The 25,261-nt window shown below is 38.2% G+C and overlaps 2 protein-coding genes across 7 annotated transcripts in view; one reads left to right on the top strand and one right to left on the bottom strand.

The window, feature by feature from the left end:
• Window positions 1-21,333, bottom strand: part of LOC135216973 (organic cation transporter protein-like) — a 40,629-nt gene extending 19,296 nt beyond the window's left edge. The window contains exon 1 of one of the 5 annotated variants that reach the window (XM_064252507.1): window positions 21,312-21,333. In XM_064252507.1, coding sequence (XP_064108577.1) covers window positions 21,312-21,313 — 2 coding nt within the window. In that variant the 5' untranslated portion in view covers window positions 21,314-21,333. The other 4 variants (XM_064252510.1, XM_064252508.1, XM_064252506.1 and 1 more) reach the window with 4 other exon arrangements.
• Window positions 21,334-22,319: 986 nt separating this feature from the next.
• LOC135216975 (organic cation transporter protein-like) overlaps window positions 22,320-25,261 on the top strand; it is a 56,463-nt gene continuing 53,521 nt past the window's right edge. Inside the window, exon 1 of one of the 2 annotated variants that reach the window (XM_064252511.1) lies at window positions 22,320-22,515. In XM_064252511.1, coding sequence (XP_064108581.1) covers window positions 22,431-22,515 — 85 coding nt within the window. In that variant the 5' untranslated portion in view covers window positions 22,320-22,430. The remainder of the gene's footprint in view (window positions 22,516-25,261) is intronic. The other variant, XM_064252512.1, reaches the window with a different exon arrangement.

The following is a 25,261-nucleotide window of genomic DNA, read 5'->3' as shown; positions in this document are numbered from 1 at the left end:
TACAATTGAGACCTCACTCCTCCAAAGTTTATACCCTTGCAGTTGCAAGCTACATTCCAGGAGGTTACAACCTCCTCCTAGGGCAAGACATGAAGTCTCCCTCGCATTTCAAAAAGCCTAGGGGTCCTAACCCCACGACAAATCACTCCAAAGCAAGGAGCCATCCAAGACCTACTTCCTCCCGGAAGTACGGCCACCAACAGTCTTCCCCGTTACCAAGGAGGGAGATTGATCATTCACAGACCTACTTCCTCCCGGAAGTACGGCCACCAACAGTCTTCCCCGCTACCAAGGAGGGAGATTGATCATTCACAGTTCCGTTGCAAAACCTGTAATGTAATAGGGCACTCCACTAATTGGCTTAGGTGCCTTGGCAAACTACCAGCAGTGGACACTCCATTCTCCACAAGGCTCAGCCTCCCAAAAGAGACAGGAACCTCTGTCTCCCATTACCAAGGACCCGCTGAGAGGTATTGCACCTCCGGTACCCGTCACAGGTCCAGTCGACCTCAACTCTCTGCCAGTGCCACTTGGCAGCACTGAGCAGTGCCAAGCTCCATCCAGCCTGGACGTAGAGCCACCACAAACCTTGACCTTTGCGCCTGGCCCCGAGCTAGCGCCGGCACTTAACCTTATCAAGGATACTCCTACAGGAGATCCTCCAACAGGCATGGAGCTTACCGCAGCCCATGGCCAATCCCAAGTCCATGAGTCTTCTTCAACATCACCTGTCGCCCGAGGATGAACTTCCGGCAGACCTCACCTATACACCTCCTCTGTATGACCAGGAACTGCCCGACCAGGAGTCAGCCTGGAGTCTTACCCTTACGATGGCTGTCGCAGCAGCCGAAGTGAGGGCCTCCCCTGCAGTAGGTTCCACCTCTACAACGGTTGCTGCAGATACCGAAGTAGGGTGTTCTCCTGTAGTCCCTAGGGCTACCACTGCCTCTGCTCCTAATGGCGTTTCTGGCCTTACTCCAGAGTCGATGCCTCCGTCTACTCCTAGGACTGATATAGCCATGCCCTGGAGGAATAAGAAGAAGAAGAAGAAGAAGAAGGGACGTAATTAACACACTAACCAAAGAGCCACATGCTCTCCTTAGCACCTGTGCCTGAGGTACAGTGTCACATTCATTTACAGAGTGATCATGGCACCTACTCAGAGAAGGTAGCCAGCCTGATCTCTGCCAGTAGATTAACCATTTAACCCCCTAGAACTTGTATCACTAACCCTCACTTGAATATCATAATTACCATATTACATTTCCATCCTGGTACACTACAAACTGCTCATCATCATCACGCATCATTACCTCACCTTACATACTTTAACAATTCAGGTTCGATAAACCACTGCTGTGCGTACCGCACTCTGGAATGACTGCGTCTCTAATTAACTGTAATGAGTAGGTTAGGCTAATAATTTATTACCAGGGCATTAGGGTAGTAGCAAGTAGAATTTTCAAGTAACTTTACATAGGGGTAGAGTAGGCTGTCGTGACAGACAACCAGTAGTTCTCACTTAGGCTAGACTACATTAATTCCGTAAGTTCGTAAACTTAGCATCTCCACCTATAAGTTAGGTAGGCCACTGTAATTAGCCGTATCACTGCTCAAAAAACCTCAGTTAGAGTAGGAGAACTGGGTAGTCGAGACGATCAACTTATTTACCTAAGGCCTTCATACCTGAAAGGGAGTGAATGCCTTCTTAACAGGGGGAACTGTTACAAATATAGATCGCCTCGTCTTCCCAGCATTTATTTAATCTATTTTATTTCTAAAAGAGCAGCCATGTTTACCCGAATATCAGCTGATTTAGGTGGGAAACACAAACTCAGGCCAGACTAGGCATGCCCGGCGCCAGCCGTTAGCTGTGGGAAAAACTCCTGTCAGCCTTAGGGACATATCCCAAAAGGGAGGGTGTAGGTAGCTAGGTATTTCATAGGCCTACTCCTAAGATCTTTTATCCTGTGAACTTCTCGCTGGTGATATGCTTTGTTTCCAGGAATGCCGCCGGAAAGGGGGATAAGCTGACCCCAACACCCATGCTTAACCCACGCAGTCGCTCTCAGTCCGCTCCAAGCCGTGACCCCAGACGGATGTCCCCAGCCAGCCAGCCTTCCATTTATGCCTACCAAGGCGTTACTGGCGCGCCCAGACCTGAGACAAAGCCGACGCCGCATTTCTACAAAAGTCCACTTACTATGGCATCCAGGTACGTCTTGTGAATCAGTCTTATTGCCAGTTCTTTCCCTCCTAGTCGTAACAACTCCCCATTTTCAAAATTCAAACTCCTAATTCTCAAATGAACATCCTTTGTTCCTTTCACTGCCTCATGGCCGTATGCCTCCCTTTTGTGATCGTCCCAGACAAATGAAGTCACTGAATATTCCATTTAACACTAAGAGTTCCTTTTCCCCAGTGTGTTAGAGAAAACTGAATAATCGTAACTTGTGCAAGGAGTCTTCCTTTTTGTTTTGTGTCTAATCTGGGATTTTTTCCAGATTTGCTGAGTCACGTGTCCAAGTCTTCGCGCCCGCAAGTGCTGCATTACCGCAAGATAATAAGAATAATTTTGAAAACCAGCTTTTACATGAATTTCATTTTAGCCAGCTATCATACCCTTGTGCGAGATAATATTGTTCCCCGTGCAGATAAGCTGCATTTACTCTTTCTCCAGGCCATTAAGCGGCCTCATGTAAATAAATGTATGTAAAGTAATTAGCTGAGTTTTCTGGCAACCTTTTCTACTAAAAATAAAATAATACCAAAAACCCTCCGGCTTTTTAAGGTAATGTTAAAATCCAGTTACCCTGCATTTTTCCCTAAAACATTTTCCTTTACGTTTTGGGCCACACGAGGCCGGCTCATACGTAAGAATATAATATATATATTATATATATATATATATATATATATATATAATATATATATATATATATATATATATATATATGTATATATATAAATAAAGGTTTTTGCCACGCAGGAAAAAAATGAAAAAGCGAGATAGCCAAGTACTTTCGGTCCTGTTCGGACCCTTTACTGAGGCAAACTGATTTTACAAAAGAACAACATAATCAAAAGAAGGCTTAATATACAAACTGACACTACCAGATTAGCCATAAGGGCGATTTTCACTCTACAGAAAGGAGGAGCCGCCAGAGACTAGCCACACCTTGAAGGATACCCGCAGTAAACAAGTGATTCTTCCAGAAAACAGTACATTTTGAAAAAAACACTGGAGCATATACAATTTAATATCATGAATTTTTACACAAATTTTCCCAACAAAAATTATTATTAATGAAAAGACGAAAGAAAATATAAATATATATATATCGAGCAAGAGAAAAAGAGAGAGAGAATATTGAACCAGAGAGAGAGAGAGAAAGAAATAATAACTATATACATGTGGGACTAATTTATTAGTTGTTCATTTATTTTGAGGTCCTTCATAAACATCTTACAAATATATGGGTCCAAATGGTACATTCCCAGACTAAGATTTAGGTTGTTTTTATTAGTGATTTGTATAATTGCCGATTCCAGTAAATTTCTTGAAACATAATCATTAGATCTAGCAATTACCGAGGTATCACCCCAATTAATACAATGAGATTTTTCACTCAGATGGATAAACAGTGCATTTGAAGTCTGGGCTGTTCTAACTGAATACATATGTTGCTTTATACGTACACATAAATTTTTACTTGACTGACCAACGTAAAACGAAGGGCAATCCTTACAAGGAATTTTGTAAATGATGTTGTTATTTGTTACGGGACTATTCTTAATTAGCATATCTTTAATGGTATTGTTATAAGAGGTGATCAAGTTCGTGATCAAGTTATTCATCATGAGGGCCACGTTTACTTTTACTTTCCTGTTCCCACTGCTGAGCTGTTTCGTCACCTCTTTCTCCAAGTCATTACAGGCAGCGCACTCTACCAGAATTCACCTGAAATTCCTGAAAAAATGCCTGGCGGAACAAGTGTTACCCAAATCATTGCTACCATACCGCATAAGAAGATATGGTCAACATCCTTTTAATGAATCCTCTTCAATTATATTAAAACGTCACATTGCTGCCGCGAAAATGGAGGAAAAGGAGAAATTTAAAAAACTGGAAAAAGCCCGACGTAACTTCAACTACTCGATTCCTGCTGATTGGAAACACGCATTAAGGCAAGAAATATATGGAAAACTTCATAGAACTACAGACACTTTGATTAGAAAACTGGACAGAAAATTAAACAACCTTATCAACGACAGTGATTGGACCAAACAAATAAGTGATAATGCAGTGCGCGCATTAGGCTTTGGGTTGTCTTTTTTCATTTGTAACAAACCCTCAGCTTTATCAAGAGCGACATTATATAAGTTTGAAAAATACTGTGACCTACCACAAAATCATTTAGACATTATCAAAGGCATGACATATAGTGCTACGCATGCCTACCATGAAAATAATTTCCCCGCTCGCTACAGAAAAAGTTTAAAAGAATTGAAGAATGATAATAGCTTACACATTACCAAGGCTGATAAATCCAATAGTTTAGTAGTTCTTGACAAAACTTGACTACATATCACGCATGCATACTTTACTAGAGGATGAAATAACTTACAAAAAACTCGCAAAAAATCCGTTGGACCAAGTAATAAAAAACTTTAATATCAATATCAAACAAATTCCTAAAGATAAAAAAGAACTTTTGTGTAAGTTAACTGTAAAGTGTCCCTCATTACCTTATTTATATGGCCTAGTCAAAACTCATAAGGAAAACAAACCTATGCGCCCAGTGATATTTTTGTCAGTTTTGATGTATGTTCTTTGTTTACAAAAGTCCCTATTGACTCTGTGCTAGAATATTTAAGTAATGAACTTGTACTGCATGAATTGCCTATGTCCGTTAGTCACATAATTTCCTTAATTAAGTTATGTATTTGTGATTGCAGATTTATTGTTAATGGAGAATATTACCAACAAATATTTGGTATGGCCATGGGTAACCCTTTATCACCTCTCCTTTCAAACTTATGTATGGAATTTTTTGAGAGACAACACCTCCCGAATATCACACTTATCCCCTTAAAATGGTACCGATATGTCGATGATATCTTAGTAGTCTTACCTGGTGGTATCGATGTAAATTATTTAGTCTAAATTGAATAATTTAGTGCCATCCATAAAATTCACTGTTGAAATTGAAAATAACAATGTCATCCCTTTCCTAGATGTAATAATACATAGAGAATCTTTCCAATGCAAATTCAGTATTTATAGAAAACCCACAAATAATTTAACATATGTACATTTTTATTCTGGCCACCATCTTAATATTAAAATTTCAATTTTTTCTTCTATGTTCCTACGTGCTTTGCATATCACGAGCCCACAATATCTGGACCAAGAAATAGAATACATAAAAAAGATAGGAAACAATTTCTGCTACCCACCTCATTTAATTGATTTATGTTATCAAAAAGCTCACAAAAAGTTTTATAATGTTGCTATTAATGAAAAAGAAATGCCTAAAAATGTACTTAGCTTACCTTATTTTAGTGGATTTGAAACCATAAAATCAATATTTAAATCGTCTAATGTTAATGTAGTGTTCTCTTATAACAATACCATTAAAGATATGCTAATTAAGAATAGTCCCGTAACAAATAACAACATCATTTACAAAATTCCTTGTAAGGATTGCCCTTCGTTTTACGTTGGTCAGTCAAGTAAAAATTTATGTGTACGTATAAAGCAACATATGTATTCAGTTAGAACAGCCCAGACTTCAAATGCACTGTTTATCCATCTGAGTGAAAAATCTCATTGTATTAATTGGGGTGATACCTCGGTAATTGCTAGATCTAATGATTATGTTTCAAGAAATTTACTGGAATCGGCAATTATACAAATCACTAATAAAAACAACCTAAATCTTAGTCTGGGAATGTACCATTTGGACCCATATATTTGTAAGATGTTTATGAAGGACCTCAAAATAAATGAACAACTAATAAATTAGTCCCACATGTATATAGTTATTATTTTCTTTCTCTCTCTCTCTCTTTCTCTCTCTCTCTCGTCTCTCTCTCTCTCTGGTTCGATATTCTCTCTCCCCTCTCTCTTGCTCGATATATATATTATATTTTCTTTCGTCTTTTCATTAATAATAATTTTTGTTGGGAAAATTTGTGTAAAAATTCATGATATTAAATTGTATATGCTCCAGTGTTTTTTCAAAATGTACTGTTTTCTGGAAGAATCACTTGTTTACTGCGGGTATCCTTCAAGGTGTGGCTAGCCTCTGGCGGCTCCTCCTTTCTGTAGAGTGAAAATCGCCCTTATGGCTAATCTGGTAGTGTCCGTTTGTATATTAAGCCTTCTTTTGACTATGTTGTTCTTTGTAAAATCTTTTTGCCTCAGTAAAGGGTCCGAACAGGACCGAAAGTACTTGGCTATCTCGCTTTTTCATTTTTTTCCTGCGTGGCAAAAAAGCTTTATTCATACATAGCATCACGTTTTATATACTTCGTGATCAAGTTATTCATATATATATATATATATATATATATATATATATAATATATATATATATATATATATATATATATTGGTTTTGGGTACAGATGAAATATGATACATATATCTCTGTTTATTTTCAGTTCCATTTCTCTGTGCCGTAGATGTGGCTCTGGATAGCATAACACACCCAATTCTCAACCAATATTTTGGTGAAGACTTTGCAAGCCTCGGTGCCTTTTTCCGTGACAGATATCCACAAAATCCTACATAGCCACCAGGTATGTAATTCACTGTTTCAGTAGTTCCATTTTAGTTCCTGGGCCCATTTTAGTTCCTGATGCGTCCATTGCTAGAATACGGCTCTCCGGTGTATGGATGTCTGCTGCTGCCAGAGATTTATCTCTTTTTAGATAGAGTGATTCGTGGCGGTAGGTCTCTGTTTCCTAATGTTAGCAGTTGTCACTTGGACCATCAACGGAATGTCTTTTTTTTTCTAAGTTGTATTTTAACAGAGATCTTTCACATTCACAACAGATCCTTGATTCCCTTTACCTGCCGAGAGCAACCAGATTCTCTGAACGGCAGCTCCATTGTTCAGCGAATGTGCCTCTTCGCTGTCGACCTCCTCAGTTCCAGAGGTCCTTTATTCCTCACATCGTTCGACTGTGGAACAGCCTCCCTAAGGATGTCGTGCAATTGGAACTTCGAAAGTTCAAGCGAAGTTGCAATGCATTACTACCCTAGTGCTATTCTCCTTGCATTTTAATACATTTTATCTATTTATTAATTTATTATTTTATTTTTTAATAAGTAAGATTTCTTTCTGTATTTTCCTTTACCACCTCTTACTTCTTCCTAATGAACACCATATTCTTTGGAAGCTTGAATTTCAAGTCAGTAGCCCCTGTGCGCTTGTTCAGTCTGAATAGGTTTCATCTTCTAATAATGAAAATAATATAATTATAATAATAATATGGTGACCCCTCCTTTCTGAGAAGAAGAGTGGGTAGGATAGCCTGTTTTGAACAGTCACTGTTGCTCCTTTGTGTCTCATTGATATAATGAAGTCGTGCGTGGCCACACAAAGTTTAATTTTGTTTATTTTACGGACAATGGTACAATGGAGAGTAAGGCTCGGAATTTTATTTCTTAGTTACCCTGGAGGACGGATGGAGCATAATTATGAACAAATCTGTGAGAGTAGCGTGATGAAAATAGTGCCATCTATTATTCATGAATTGATCAAGTTCTTGACGTTCGACCAAAACCGGATAAGATTTGTACCATTGTTTGCTTGCTATAAATTTATCAAGCCACCAAACAATGGCATTGCTCCCCACTCAAACGTATTATGAACTCAGGTTGCTTAGTTCCTCTTACTGATGTTTAGGCACACCCATGTGTGTAGTTTATCCGTGCAAAATAACCTCTTTAGGACCAACTGGCAAAAGGTCTTGCATTATGTGTTAATTGACGTTGCCCAGTGTGTTAATATTGAAGAACATTTACACAAAAAACTATCCACTTTACCTGTCTAGACTATTTCTGTAGTTCAGACAAAATCAAGACCAGTCAATATCGTTCGTCTTCAGTGTTAGCCAGATGCCTTGCGGTATGACAAACTTCCTAAGGATAGATAAAGCTACGACAGTCCGACCTTTGAAAATCAATTCGAGGCCCGTATACATGGAGGCAATTACGTTTTCACCTCATGTATCCTACAGTGCCTTAAAAGGATTGCGAGGCTCCAAACCACCCCCCCCCCCCCCCCCCCCCCCCCACCTTCTCTCTCTCTCTCTCTCTCTCTGTTACCTTCTGTTGCTTATTTCAAATGAACACCATACTCTTTGGAAGTTTGAATTGCAAGTCAGTGGCCCCTGTGGGCTTGTTCTATATGAATAGAGTTTATTTTCTGAATAATAATAACGATATTAATCTCTCTCAAGCCATTTCTTACTGCTGTCAAGAGTTGCACCATATTGTTTTAATAATTTAATTGTGTAAATGGGAAATACTATCTTTTATTGGATTGAAGCTATAGGCATGCGTCGGGCTATGCAGATGATAGACGTCATTATCTTCATGGAGAAGTGAGAAAAAGAATAGTAGAACGCAGGTTTACATTTGAGATGTAAAGAAAATGGATCGTGGATGTTTTCAGATGTTGATTACTGATTAGGAATCGTAGGGAAGGAGGAGGTAAAAGAGTTCCAGAGTGTTTGCAAGAAGAGAAAGTTGATACTAGAGTGAAGAGCTAAAACGGCTGCTCCGTTCAGGTGTTTGAGAATGAAGAAGATTTGAAAAAAGGTAGCTGATGTGTGTGTAAAAGATTGGGAAGACGCCAAGTGTCTATGGAAGCTAAGGTGGAAGTGTATAACTGGATTGTTGGGCCAACTCTCCTTTATGGAAATATGGCTGTTTAATATAATGAAAGATGGAAGGTTTGAAAAGGTTGAGATGAATTTTTGCAGTGAATGTGGCTAAGAGGAATTGAGGGGTGAGGAGGAGAGAGTCAGTACAAGTAAAATGTTAAACGATTAATAATTGGGTGAAAGACTGGATCAAATTCTTTCAAGGTGGTTTCGTCATGTGGAAAGACTGGAGGTCATTGGATTGGTGAAAAATAAAAAAATTAAAAAGTGGAAAATTAACGAGACTACACCGCGGAATACGGCAGTTCATTTTGAACATAACTAGAAATGAATACAGCTTTTCTTAACTTAGAGGACATTTTTTTTAATTCAGTATGATGTGAAATAACTTGGAATTTTACGGTATACTTGTAAGCATAGGGTAGCTAGTCATTTGGGAAAATTAAGATAAGTAATTTTTCCTGTAGGTACAACCTTATTTTGGCTTTACGTAAAACCACGATCGGTTGAATATATTTGTGTAAATAATGTTCAGCAATAAAAAGGCTTCGACCTCCTCTTTGTTAGAGTTGAGAAAGAGGGAGAGAGAGAACAATTTACCATGCCAACTCCATGACCAATTCACTTAATAACATGTTAATGCTATTATTTGAATCTTTTTTTATTGGGGGGGAGGGGGGGGTAACTTATATCAGGTCGTTAAGACTTCCAAGTCTTGAATATATATCAGGAAAATGAGAATAATTGAATGACCGCTACGGTACAGAGAAGAATGTCCCTTCTTTAAATAAGAGAGTTCCTCGTTGGACGAGTGGTTTTCGCGCTCGGCCACCAACCCGGAGGTCCGAAGTTCGATGCTCGGCCCGGCCAACGCGGAATCAGAGGAATTTATTTCTGATGATAGAAATTCATTTCTCAATATAATGTGGTTCGGATCCCACAATAAGCTGTAGGTCTTGTTGCTAGGTGACCAATAGGTTCCTAGCCACGTAAAAAAAATATCTAATCCTTTGGGCCAGCCCTAGGAGAGCTGTTAATCAGCTCAGTGGTCTGGTTTAAACTAAGATATACTTAACTCTTTTTCTTTAAATAAGTACCATACAGTAATTCAATAGAAACCTGATTAAATGCCTGTATGTTGGAATGCCAAATTCCCTACGAATGTTTTCAGTCATTGGCAGAGCTCTTCGGAAGACAACCGAAAAAGAAATACATTTTGTTATAGTGAACAAACCTGCAAGAAACCGTTAAGCATGATGATTATGATAATGATATTTACAAACAAAAATCTCTTTGTGAATTCGAAGTGCCTAAGTCCTGAACCTACAGGTGCTTTCAGCTGTATTAAAAATTCACCCATCTGTGTTGCGGTGATTTGCAAAAGAAAATGAACTAGATGCATAAAAAATGTAATTAAAAATGCTAGTAACTTCCCGTGTGAAATGTGTTACGTAAGCCAAAATCGTTTGTTTACTTTATACATTAATTAATTGCCTGAGAGTTATTAAACCCGGATATTAAATAACTGACATTATTCTTGACGGTGACTTGTTTATTTAGTAGAACTTATTCTTGATGATGTTTGTTTAGTCACTTTAGAGTATGCTATCTTCTTAACCTTAGTCATTTTAAAAGCCGCTACCTTGTTACCCTTAGTAATTAGTTATAAGGGATTCGATCATGTTAACGTTGTCAGTTTTAAAGGATGTTACTGTGTTAACCATATTAGTTTTAAAGTACGCTACCCTTGTTAACTTTTAGTCAATTTAAAGGATGGTACCTTATTAACTAGTTATTTTAAAGAGCGCTCTTTCAATAACCTTGGCAGTTTTAAAGTACGCCACCTTGTTGCTCATATTAGTTTTAAAAGACCACCTTAGTCATTTTAAAGTACGCTACATAGTTAACCTCAGAAATTTAATACGATGTTATCTAGTTAATCTTAGTAGTTTTCAAGGACGCTACCATAGTAGTTTTCAAGGACTACCTTGTTAACCTCAGTAATTTAAAAGGACGTTATCTTGTTAATCAAAGAAGATTGAAAGGACTATTTTTAAACCTTAGTCATTTTAAAGTTCTGTTAACCTTAGGAATTTAAGAGGATGTTATCTAGTTAACCTTTGTAGTTTGAAAGGATGCTACCTTGCCATTCTTGATCCTGGTTTGCCGAACGTCTGCCCTCTCTCAGAGGCCGCAAGAGAATGGATGCTGTGAGCAGTATACGTCAAAGATTTTTTTTTTTATACAAGACATTATCTTCGCTGCTTTCCAATCTCACGTCCTAGAGCTATTAAGAGCATTTTCAAGGACGCTTCTTATCGTTTTATACTAAGAGGGTTAACTTAGCGAATATCTTTTGAGTCAGGTAACGGCAGACGCTTGGGGAGAATATGTTTACCGAAAACACATGTTAAAATGTGGGAAATATTTGATATAATTTATTCAACCTTTTTCGCCTCGGTGGGTTAGTTTTGTCAGTGTAGTACCTCACATTGTAGACTCTGGACATTACTTAACGTTAATTGCAGCGGGCCTTAGCTGCAGCCCGTTTCATTCCTTTTATTATGCCTCCGTTCATATTCTTTGTCTTCCTTTTACTAAATTTTTGTATTCCAATTCCAGTTCAGCTTTTTTTTTTTTATCTATGCACACTAAGCACCTCAATAAATATGCTACAGTATGTAGCTGTCATGCGCAGTGACGTCATAATAGAAGAAGTAAGATTTGGAATCAACAATATAACACCAAGAATTACAAACAACCAGATCTCTGTAACGTAACACACCGTAACCGAAAGACATTGACGAAACATGGATGAAAACCTCACTTCTTGTAGTCAGTTTCGCATTATGTAATACTTCCCGTAAATTGTCATTGAGGGTTTTTTCATACAGTAAATTCTCCGTAGGGGGGTAGCACCGTCAGTGCACCTCACGCTGTGCACTGTAGGCATTACTTTAGATTCTTTGCAGCGTCCGTTCGACCCCTAACTGCAACCCTTTTCATTTCTTTTACTGTACTACCATTCATATTGTTTCTTCTAGGTTACTGTCCACCCTTCTCTGACAATTGTTTCTACGTGCAACCGCTTTGAGTTTTCCTCCTGCTACACCTTTCAAACCTCTCGATTTTCCTTTAAGCGCTGAATGACCTCATGGGTCCCAGTGCTTGGCCCTCGGCCTGAATTGTTATGCTGTGTACATTACTCGATCCACCTGTGTACAATAGCAACTTTGCACTCGGTAGGCCCGATTTTAGCCTCCGAATCTTGGTTGCAACTTGTAGATCTAAGTTTGCCTGTGTCATTTGGTTGTGAGGAGGTCTGTGCTACGTTACCGTTGAATTATCTTATCGGTAATGTAGTTGTTATTCTGGTGAGGTTTGTCCTTCATCCTCAAAATAATATTCAAGTGAACTGTTTTAAATTGACAATCAAGATATTTGATAAAGATTATTATTATTATTATTATTATTATTATTATTATTATTATTATTATTATTATTATTATTATTATTATTATTATTATTATAGCTGTTTCAACGGCATACCTGCTACATGCTGATGAGAAAAAGATAATAAGAATTGAGATTCTATATAAATTAAATACCATTGAAACAGCTATAATATTCAGCGCTACTCCCCTAAGAGAAGGCGTCCTTTCTAATTATTAATATTATTTTTTTTTCTCTCTCTCTCTCTATCACAGTCCTCTAATTCGACTGGGTGGTATTTATAGTGTGGGGTTCCGGGTTGCATCCTGCCTCCTTAGGAGTCCATCACTTTTCTTACTATGTGCGCCGTTTCTAGGATCACACTCTTCTGCATGAGTCCTGGCGCTACTTCAGCCTCTAGTATTTCCAGATTCCTTTTCAGGGATCTTGGAATCGTGCCTAGTGTTCCTATGATTATGGGTAAAATTTCCACTGGCATATCCCATATCCTTCTTATTTCTATTTTCAGGTCTTGATACTTATCCATTTTTTCCCTCTCTTTCTCTTCAACTCTGCTGTCCCATGGTATTGCGACATCAATGAGTGATACTTTCTTCTTGATTTTGTCAATCAACGTCACGTCTGGTCTATTTGCACGTATCACCCTATCTGTTCTGATACCATAGTCCCAGAGGATCTTTGCCTGATCGTTTTCTATCACTCCTTCAGGTTGGTGTTCGTACCACTTATTACTACAAGGTAGCTGGTGTTTCTTGCACAGGCTCCAGTGGAGGGCTTTTGCTACTGAATCATGCCTCTTTTTGTACTGGTTCTGTGCAAGTGCCGGACATTCGCTTGGTATGTGGTTTATGGTTTCATTTTTCGTATTGCACTTCCTACGTATGGGAGAGATGTTATTTCCATCTATCGTTCTTTGGACATATCTGGTTCTTAGGGCCTGATCTTGTGCCGCTGTTATCATTCCTTCAGTTTCCTTCTTGAGCTCTCCCCCCAGTAGCCATTGCCACGTGTCATCGCTGGCTAGTTCTTTAGACTGTCTCATGTATTGTCCGTGCATTGGTTTGTTGTGCCATTCCTCTGTTCTGCTTGTCTTTCTCCTTTCTCTGTATATTTCTGGGTCTTTGTCTACTTTTATCAGTCCTTCTTCCCATGCACTCTTGAGCCACTCGTCTTCACTGGTCTTCCTGTATTGCCCCAGTGCTTTGTTCTCGATGTTGACGCAGTCCTCTATGCTTAGTGTTATTATTATTATTATTATTATTATTATTATTATTATTATTATTATTATTATTATTAAAAAATCGAATACAAAAGCTAAGGGCTCGAGATTGTGTACATGTGATTGAAGTGGCTTTGTGGGCTTAAATTTCGAAATTAAAAAAATAGACAAATATTACCAAAAAGTGTCCTTTAGTATCCAGATCTCTGATCCCTAATCCGGATTCCTATCTTTGTAAAGGAGTTGTCCGCTGGCTGGAGCTGACCTCTCTAGACGGGCATACTGAGAGACAGACAGGTGGATTTGGAACAACAAAAGCTTATGTCATAATGTGGTTGGTTTGTCCTTGACCCATGTATGTCAGACCTTCGCCCAGTTCCATGCTTGAAATAAAAACGCATAGAAATAATAAAACCGCGTTGAATGCAAATTGGTACGAATAGCCAGCAAACAAGCATGCAAACAAGATAGATGGGCAAACAAACTCCGGAGATAAAAAATAAAATAAACAAATAAATCAAAAGACCAGGAAGGGCAGAAAAACAAAAATCCAACAAACCAGACAGGTTTCATGCAGTTATGCAAGCCGGGTAAGCACACACACACACATACACACACAACGGGTAAACGGAAACAAACAATGAAAACCCAACCAACGAATCTTTCTTTGCAGTTGTCAGAGGTCTTGAGTGCTCTCCCCATACAGTTGAGGGGACCGCTGTCACGAGATGACGTAACGCGCTTAAGGATTAGGAGTAACAACCCAAGTTTTGCTGTTTGTTCTTTATGGTTGAGTAAAGTGATATACGAATGGAAAAAGAAGAAATTATTAGAAATTTATGATCTTCTAATCTGAGATAGGAGGAGTTTTTTACAAGAGTATGTTCACCTTTCAGGATGCAGCCTTGTGTTTAAGGTAAAAATGCAACGTGGATCAGCTAACTGTAGCGTGTGCATTGTGCGTCCTCGTGTTTTCAATGGTGGTGTAATACATTTATGACATTGTTTCGGAAGAATGACATGACTCTCTCTCTCTCTCCACAAAATGTTAAGAGCAATAATCTTTGCACTTAACAGCCAGGTTCGTAATATCTAGGGTCAGTGGTGTTTGCCGTCGAAGATAAAATCAAAACTTTTGCGGTCGAAGACCCCTTAGGGGGTAGTGCCATTAGTACACCACGTGCATTATTTAAGGTTCTTTTTAGTGTCCCTTCGGCCTTATAGTATTTCCAAATCTTTTTGTCGTTTTGGGCAAGGCAAGGCCAAGGATGGGAAGTGGGGCTGCCAAATCAAACTTTCTCAGTCAGTTTATTTAGTATTTGAAAGTAGACCTAAACATTGTTAAGACAATAATGCCAAATTTTCTTTTTATCATATTAAAACATTTCGTAACATTTTACACTGGGTAACGACGTAAACATTGCATTTGTTCTTAAAAGTGGCACAGATTTTTAGCTACGTTGCCAGTTCTCTTAAAAGATTTAAGTCCAAGCTGAGCTGCCGATGGGGCATGGAGAGGTCGAATTCGGATTTAGGAAAATGAGAGTATGGTAATAAAATGTTCTATTATTAATTAAAATAATACAGGATTGTGTAGTGCAGCCCCTTTCATTAATTTTACCTTACCTCTGTTTATGTTCTCTGTCTTTCATCTCACTTTCCACCAGCTAGCAATTGTTTCATAGCGCAACTGCTTTGAGGTTTTCCTCCTGTCATACCTTTAAAAACGCCTTTACTAGCAATTTCCCTTTTACCGCCAAATGACCTCATAAGTCCCAGCGCTTGGCCTTTTGGCCCAGTTAATATTTACGGTCGAAATCGAAAGCCCATCAAGCTATGAAAGTCCTCTTTTGACTTTGCAGTCGTAGGATTTTTTAAGTTTACTTTGAAATTGAATTATTGCTACTTACAAGATGGCTGACTCTTCCCGTGCTCGAGGCTCAGAGATTTAGGCAGCCATGAACGCCCCCCATTATATAACCTGCAATAAACGAATTTACCGCTTCATTCATCATCGTCATGATGGCAGTACGTAAGGTCCCTCATCCTCTCTGGTTGATTCTTCTGATTTTTCTTCTTCCTGAATTACCTCGTGATTCTGCAACCAGTTTTTCCCCTTCGTAACATTTCTGTAAAACTTCCTCTGTCAGTGTATTTCTGTACAACTTTCCCAATCAGTTTATTTCTCTGTGCAGCTTCCTCGTTTGTGGTTCAGTCTTCCCATTTTGTGACAAAAGCATTTTGTTGATGCTTGTATCAGCAATTTTATTTATTTATTTATTTTTATTCTATTTTATTTTTTTAGTTTTTTATTTATTTATTTATATATATTTTTTTTTTTTTTTTTGCTACAAATGTTACCGGTGGTCACGTGTTTCCACGTTTCTTGTTTTACCACAATTTTGGATATGTTTTCCATTCAGACGACATTAAACCCGAATAGGTTGAATAAACAAATGAGTCAGCTACAGACATGACTCTGCTTTATCTTAGCTCTTTCAGTTTGAAAATGATCAGTTAAGTTCGAATATGCAGCAGCTGACAGTTTTGACGCCTCATTCTTTTCTCCCGATACTTTTGTGAATCATTTCTGCTCCAGTCGAACTTTTCTGGTCACCTTAAAGAATTCGTATCCAGTTTATACGTCAGTTAAAAAGAATTGTTCTCTCCTCTCTCTCTCTCTCTCTCTCTCTCTATATATATATATATATATATATATATATATATATATATATATATATATATACATACATACATACACACACACACACACACACACACACATATATATATATATATATATATATATATATATATATATATATACGTATGTGTGTGTGTGTAAATATAATAGCCACAATGCCCTCTTAACCTCTCAGATTGCTTGCAGTCCTGGATACGCTTGTCACTACAAATCCTCGAAATCCAAGTTCAAAGAAACATGAAAGAAATCATGATGTCCGGTAGCGGGAAACGAACCATAATCACGACAAGGTCACCTTGCCGGCAAGGTGACCTCGTCGTGATTATGGCATCGCGAGTTCGTTTCCCGCTGTCGGCCATCATGATTTCTTTCATGTTTCTTTGAAGTTGGATCACTAGGCTTTGTAGTGACAAGCGTATCTTAAAACGTGCAAAGAATTTGTGGAGTCAAGAGGGCATTGTGGCTGTTACATTTACATATGTATCTGGTAAAAATTACCAGTGGATTCTACATTATATATAATTATATATATATATATATATATATATATATATATATATATATATTATAGTATATATATAATATATATGTATGTATGTATGTATGTATGTATGTATGTATGTATGTATATATATCACAAAATCGAAAAACATTAACAAGTTCTACTTTCACTAGATCAAAAAAACTTTCACAAGTGTCTAAAGTAGAAAACGAACGCTTGATACTTGCGTGCAAGGATTCCACTACGAAGTTCTTTAAGTAACGGTGATGGATCGACCTGTGTATTCGTTGACTCCCGATGGACTCCAGGTTAAAAGGAAACGTTGTTCTCTCGGTGGCACCTTTGAACTACTGGTGATGATTCACGAGGTTCCCTCGGTTACCCGATGAGGGCAAAGGCTTGCAGAAACACGACAGCGGATGTGACCCATTATTAACGGGAGGCGTTAGAGAGAGGACAAGATTCCGTTCCTTGGCGGCGGCAAATGCCGTTGGATTCGTGTACAGACCTCACATACAGTTGAGATGAATCTTCTTCCTGGGAGATTTTCAAGGAAACATGATCCCGCTCTCGAGAAACGAGTTCAGGAATGACCAGGCGCACCGAACGCCCGTATCGTAATAAGCTGGCGAACAGTTACATCATAGTGGCGATCAAAGGCGCATGATCAGAAGCTGATGGACGCGCACCTCGCATGGTTAGTTTGGATGCTCGAAATACTTCGTCAGAGAGATACTGTGTCAATGATAGGGGCGAGAAAATCAGAAGATTACAGCGTCGGAGAAAGCGATTTCTTATGAGGGTGGGGGACCGGTGAAAGAAATGTGACCCAATTTTTTTTTTTTTTTACCAGTCGCTTATCCGAGATAGCAATGAGGCAAATGAGACTTTATTGCTGCGACAGATTAGGAAAGCCGTCGAAGATTTAGCTTATCGTAATAGAAAGCTGGGGGAATAGCAGTTCAAAAGTACAAGTAGGAGTGACCCCTGTGCCTTGATGTACATAAGCTTGAATCTGTACTACTTTATGGAGATGACTGTATATTAATTAGATTTTAGTCATGATGATCTCGATGATTATGTAAATATTACTTTTATACATTGTATTTAAAACTTCGGGACCACTATTGTGTCCCCATCCTGTTCATGAAACCCTTGGTTTGAACAGATTTGAATCTGCATAACAAAAGGAACTTTTCCAATAAGTTTTACATCTTCTCTATTCCGTCGAGGTGGGAGGGGGAGGGGGGCGGGTAGTGGCTCCGGGGGACCTCATGCGGTGCTTGGTAGGCATTACTAAAGGGTCTTGGCAGCGTCCCTTCGGCCGCTAGCTGTAACCCCTTACGTTCCTTTCCAAGGTATAGAGAATATCCTCTAGACCTATACTCTAGACCTTGTTCCTTTTCCTGTACCTTCTTTCATAATTTTTCTTCCACCTTACTTTCCACCCTCTTTTGACAATTGGTTCATTGTGTAATTGTTAGGTTTTTCCCCTGTTGCATCTGGCACACCTTTTTACTGTAAAATGCCGTTTAAGCGCTTGGCCTTAATCCTACATTCTATTCTATTCTACTCTATCATCTGTAGCCGAGTAGTTCAAGAGAAGAAAATATAAAGTGGCCTCACCTTATTTTCTGCCTTTTAAGGTTTGAATGAATTCAAATCTCCCTTACTCAAGGTTGCATCGTGCCAAGTTTAGTTCATATCGATTCAGTGGTCCTGGAGAAGAATCGAAAAATGGGACTCACGCCAAACATACAGATGGACGATGAACAGACGTCGATCAGAAGAGTTAAAGTGTCTTTAGCTCCAGTGGCTTAAAATGATTTTTTTCTATTTATTGTAATGTGCGGAGACATATCACCCTCATTTTTCCAAGGACTTAGACGTTGATTGATTTTTTGTCAGCATCAAAACTGATACGCGAAATCGCAGTAGGTCTGTAATGGCGAAACGAAAACTCCTCAGTGTTATCCCAACCCATGCCCCATTTACCATCACCTCCACCGCCCCCCCCCCCCCCCCACCTTCCGCACCAAATTGCCTAATAAGAAGATGTAATTTTTGTACACTGACCAGAAGAGAGCATTGAATCTCTCTCTCTCTCCACAGTATTCCCCAAGCTCATCAAGTTCAGATGTACCACACCTGGTTCAGGAGCCTACCACCTGACCAGCTGTTAATTAATCTTAAAAATTTGAATTGGTAAAAATAAAATTAGTGGTGTTCTGGATAAGACTTGCTGTTTCACCTGCAGAAGTTGATTGCTACTTGATATTATTATTATTATTATTGATGGGAAAAGAAACCCACAAGATTACTGAGTATAACTTGTTTACTTCTAAGTATTCAGTACATAGTATTTTACTTAAAACTCGAATACCTTCAGGCCCCAACAGTGGCCCTTTCTCAAGAGATGTGCAGGTGGTTAGACTTGGTCAAGGCCCAGTAGTCTTTCTGGAACTTCTTCCTGTTGATATGTCATTTATGTGATGGCTGTCCTAGTTACCATTCTCTTGAGAGTTGTTAATTCCCTCCTGTCGTTCTAATGTCCTTATCTGATGGTCAATGGGACCAACCCTTGTGGTAAGTGAGTGGTCACCATCGGTCTGTTGGGCAGAAAACCCAGTTTCCCGGTCAAAAGGGTCAATCTTACTGCTTTTAATATTAAAGCTCGGCGAATGGGATCTTCTGAGGTAAAACCTTTGTTTCCTTCTATCGCGTTAATCTCTCTGATGAGTGCTCCTTCCACTACCCTCCTATGACTGATGTTGCTTTTGTATATAAGCCTACTGTTTTTAAAATCCATCCTAAGGTTCTTTTCCCAACAATGGTTAGCTTTTGCACTCCCCTGCAAGTTAAGCTGTACTATCTTTCTGTGTTTTACGTGTTTCCCTCACATATTTGTCTCCACAATTGCTGCAATTAATTATATATAGTATATATAAAAGAATTATATCATCTCCTTCCAATTTATTTTTACATACTTCGTTGTTTACGGTTATCAAATGTATACACAATTTATATTTACTTTCATTTTTGAAGTAATTTGTTTCGTAAAAGGGAGGGCAACTATTTTCTTATTTTCTTTATTTCATGTCAAAGGCCACAGTTAGGGCCTGAAAGTACTCGAGTCTTAAGTAAAATACCATGTAAATACTTAAAAGCAAACAAGTTATAGTCAGTAATCTTGTAGGTTTCATTTTCCACCTTCAGAAGAAAACAGAAAGAAGTTTTTGTTTGGTTTATTATTATTATTATTTGCCTATCATAGTCCTTCAATTCGACTGGGTGGTATTTATAATGTGGGGTTCCGGGTTGCGTCCTGCCACCTTAGAAGTCCATCACTTTTCTTACTATGTGAGCTATCTCTAGGAGAACACTTTCCTGCATGAGTCCTGGGGCTACTTCAGTCTCTAGTTTTTCCAGGTTCCTTTTCAGGGATCTTGGGATTGTGCCTAGTGTTCCTATAATTATGGGTACAATTTCCATTGGCATGTTCCGTATCCTTCTTATTCCTATTTTCAGGTCTTGATATTTAACCATTTTTTTCCCTTTCTTTCTCTTCAACTCTGGTGTCCCATGGTATTCTGACATCGAAGAGTGATACTTTCTTTATGATTTTGTTGATCTGTTGTATTTGCACGTATCACCCTATCCGTTCTGATACCATAGTCGCAGAGGATCTTTGCCTGATCGTTTTCTATCACTCCTTCAGGTTGGTGTTCGTACCACTTATTACGGCAAGGTAGCTGGTGTTTTTTGCACAGGCTCCAGTTGAGGGCTTTTGCCACTGAATCAATTCAATATTGTTATTAATTTGTCTGTCTGTTCTCTGATCTTTAAATTTGGCAGGTAAGTACCTTGGAGTTAGGGATTATCATCTCCAAATATATATCATGGACACGGGTCGATTCAAGTGCCAGAAGTTGGCATATTTCACCTCTTCACCTCAGTTGGACAAAGTTGGCCGCTTCTACTCTTGTGGAATTTGCCGTTCCTTGAAAAGTCGAGATTGGTGTTTCTTAGTTTCTGATGTTGCGTTGCTGTTAATGAAAATTGTTTGATACCCTTATTCTACGTCATTATTTCCCAGTCCATTGAGGTTGATGATTATTTTCATGGTATTTGTCGCGAATTATATTGCGACTGACTTACCTGTTCGCGCCTGATGTAAAGTGGCCGATAGTCCTATCCTACCTTAGGGGATAGGCTGCAGCCTGTGCACAAGGACAACTTGACTAAAAACACGTCTGAGTTTTACAATTTTATTACAAAAATAGGTTATTTACGCTCATATTTACATAGTTAAATGATAGATATAAAAAATAAAGGGGCCCTATCGCCCTTACGTTACAACAATAAGAAGCGTGGACATGCTGCCGCGAGATTCTCGAAAAAAAAAAACACAAAAACTTGCTATCTTCGAACAAAAATATACATGAGTACGATTTTGAGCCACTCCACTGTGACGACAAACGTTATTCTGTACATTGGGCCAACGATGGCAAGGATTATTATAGATTACTTACATAATTGTATGTCTCACACAACTCCGCCTTCCAAGTCGAAACACAGAACAGAAGTTAAACGGGAGCTCCCCGACCCACCTCTTACTTGATTGGAATCTCAAATTGAAGAGGACGCTCCGGGCTGTGAATGAGTCTTTTACCGTAACTTCAAAAAGATTTCTAAGGACATATTTCCTTATGTGGTGACAAAATAAACACACATCAATATTCAAGTAGACTCTTGGTGGGCTTCAAAATCGTTGAAATGATAAATTTCACGAAAACAATAAAACTCGATCAAGAACCATCTCGTTCTTGCGACCAATCGGCAGACGTGGAATAATTCCTCACGTATGTGGGACAGGCAGAAACCGGCCATGGAAAATTTGTGCGCATATCTTTTCACGACAGTATTATTGTATTTGCCGTGACCTCTCTCCAAGGTCACAGGCCAGTTTAACGGTTGCAGTTTAATGCTCAATACATTTTATTTCATTTTGCCGGATCTAAGGCACAGATATATTCCACAGGGGTTATATAGGCCTACAAAGTGTCGATGAATGACCAAGGAGACCTAGAATTGTTATCAATATATATTTCTTAGCTCCCCCTGACAGCTTGTCCTTCATTGAAGCACTTGTGATAAAGAGATAACGACGGTGTATATGTATATTAAATGGGTAAAATTGCCTTGACACAATACCTCGATGTCTTTGTGATCCACGTTATTTGAATAATAACTGAAGCCTTGTATATTCAATACTGATAACACTTCATTGTTTCCAAATTAGGTTCCTACGTGATGCTGGAAGGTGGAAGGTTAAAATGCTTCTCACTCTTGCTGAAGTTCCCAGTTTCCTCTCCTGAGGTCACTGATGTACATAGAGATAAAGAAAGATAAGACAAATCATTTGTTCATTTGTGTATTTCGAAGCCGGTTACCAAAGTATTTTGAGAGCCATTTTAGTCAAAAGAAGAAATTCCACAAGCAGGCGTCCTAGTGTCAAGTGAGCTTCAGGTTTTATCTCTTCAGATCTGATAAGGAATTGGGTCCTTCAAAAGGCTGTGCAGCTGCCGAAGTCCATTTAGTGTCGTTTTTGTGTCCGATGAGACAGGACCTCGAGTTCAAAAGTCCTCAAGATGGGTACCTCGGATTTCGACGACATTCTCGTGCGTCTAGGAATGGGAAGATGGAATTTGGTGTATATCATTGCTGCGGCATACTGTGAGTCCGGATTCCGAACAGATTGCTTGCTTATTTCATTCATTTGCATCTTTTAAAAATGTGCACAATAAACATCAGTACTATTTCTTATCAGTCTGTAAGCATGGAAACCCCAGTGCAATTAGTTGATAGAATTATATTTTACTAGAGATCACTCCAACACATTTCTTTCGATTCAAGAAGAGAAAAGTATTTTTAAAAATTGTAATAAATTCGGTGTTCAGTGGTGCTCAAATCTCATGCGACCTGATACTTTTTGTTTCGTCCAGATTTTCAGGCTCAACTTGACGTTGCCAAGTAGTCTTAAACTTTTTTTTCTAATGTCATACTTGTCGAAAAGTTTGTGAATTCACAGCTAGCCCTATTTTCCTTGTGTTTATATAAATATGATCCATTTTATGCTTTGGTATAATTTGTAATCTGTGTGATTTGAACTGATTTTCTTTTTTTACGCTGCTTAGTTCAACGTGCGGTGTGATAAAGTTAGTGGTACCATAAATGAAAACACATTTAACATGCTCCTCGGTCTGATCAACATAACTACGTCTGCTGCATTATGACAGTAGACCTAATAAGCTCAACAGTCATAACTACATTTTCAAAGTCGGAATGTGAATTAAAACGAGTTTGCTTTGAATGTTGAAGCTTTCGGCTGTTTAAGGTGCTTGTATGTTTCAAAATGTTTTATAGGCCTAAATAAATAATCGAAGCCTTCTGAGATGTAATCTGTTACTAGTGAATTTATTTGTAGAGATTGCTTGTTCTTTGACGAATACAATAGGAATATGAATTACAACCAGTTTTCTTTGAATGTTGAAGTTTTAGGCTGTGCGCAAGCTGCTCGTATGTTGCAAAATGATTTATTGGCCTAAAAGAAGAAAGCCTTCTGAGGTGTAATCTGTTTCCAATGTTTTTATTTGTAGAGATTACCTGTTCTTTGAGGAATAAAAGAGGATGATGATTTTTATTATATGGAGAAAATGGTTATTAATCGAAATATCATAATTATCAATATCAAGGCGTATGGAACACTTGATTTTCAACTGGTTTAAAATATTATTTCCTTAAAAGTCCTTCTGCTCGCTTTTTGTGTAACTTGAAGTGCCAGAATGTGTAGATAACCACATTTGCTTTCTGGCCAGAAATTGTTAATGGAGAGATGTGAATGTTTAGAGTAAAGTAAAGAATTCTAACACCTAGCCCTAGGAATGGTATCTTGGCTTTGACAAAAGAATAATTGCAAACACGAATAATTGCTACTATGCCATCATTTTTTTATTTAAGAAATATAACATACTTATGTAAGAAAATCCAAATATTCCTCTGACACATATAAAGTAAATGTGTTCAAGATAATTTCATTGTCGCTACTCAGTGTAGACCTACTTATGTTACACCAGGTGGTTGGTGTTGCACCCCGACATTCATGGTTCGCCACACATGCTCCCCCCACACGTTGATATCAGTGGGCGCATTCTACTTTTGTATATACATATTTACATTTTTTCAGCGTTGAAGTGAAAAAGCAATCAAATAGGACTATTTCAAATTTTATACTTGCTTTGGAAGCATTATTAATGTTATGACTTTTTTTCGTTATTTTTTTTTTATTTAACATTAAGTGAGGTTTGATGACGACTTCGTTTTGGTCAAATGCTTCAGCGATGTGTGAACAAAAGATTTGAAAATGTTTCAGAGTTTTTTTTCTGAAATTTGGCTCCCCGTGACATTTTCTTACAGTTTTGAAATATATGACAGATTTCACTCTTATGAAACATGTTATGGCCTTATTATATGCAATAATCGCGTTTTCGCATTAAAATGTTAGATAAATATGGAGCATGTTAGGTTGCCAGTTAGTGAGTTTTGAACGAAATCCTATGGAGTCATGTCGCATGAGATTTGAGCATCACTGTACTTGGCTGTGCCTGAGGAAGTCTGTGCTTACTGACTTGGCCTGACCTAGTAAATCATTTCAGATAATTTGCGTTAGTTAAGCTTTTAGTAATCCTTATAATAATGCTCAGTTGATTTAGCATCCTCCCTGTTTCTTGCCCATAAATAAAAACTATGAGCTTATGCTCTCAGGTAAGTGATCATTGGAGATATTTATTTATAGCAATAATGGTTTTATTATTTATGTGCGATCCATGTGGAGCCAACAATGGAACCATGATGAATATTTTTTCTGGTCTAATTTCAAAGTTTGATTAAGTTTAGTTTCCTCGTAGTAAATCAAAGCCCACACTCTTAATTATTTCATGAGACACATCTCCGTTTAGTTCCAGTGCCTTCCTATCACGGGGCCGTAAATAAAATGGTCAGGGGACATGGATGCAGATTTTAAAGTGTTACATGGTGAAAGTGAAGAGAAGCTGCCAAAACTGGTAAGCGTATGAGTATTTGTAAACGAAGAAACTTGCGTCTTCGGAAAAACTTGAATTAACAATAATAATAATAATAATAATAATAATAATAATAATAATAATAATAATAATAATAATAATTCGGCAGTTGTAAAATCGCCCAGTCCGAATCCTCAAAAGACTCTTGGGTGGCAAATGGCACTATGAGAAACTTTGCTCACATAAAGGAACCTTAAAATCATTCGTAAGGAATCAGTTTGCCCATTGCAAATTTTATCATGTTAGATAGCGGATCCTGAAATGGGGCCAAAGCTGGTATTACGGTACAGTATTTAGTCTATATGTACGGTACGATTGATATTTAGTCTATATGTACGGTA

The sequence above is a fragment of the Macrobrachium nipponense genome, chromosome 7, assembly GCF_015104395.2.
Source record: "Macrobrachium nipponense isolate FS-2020 chromosome 7, ASM1510439v2, whole genome shotgun sequence".
Classification (NCBI taxonomy): domain Eukaryota; kingdom Metazoa; phylum Arthropoda; class Malacostraca; order Decapoda; family Palaemonidae; genus Macrobrachium; species Macrobrachium nipponense.
This window is presented reverse-complemented; position numbering and strand designations above follow the sequence as displayed.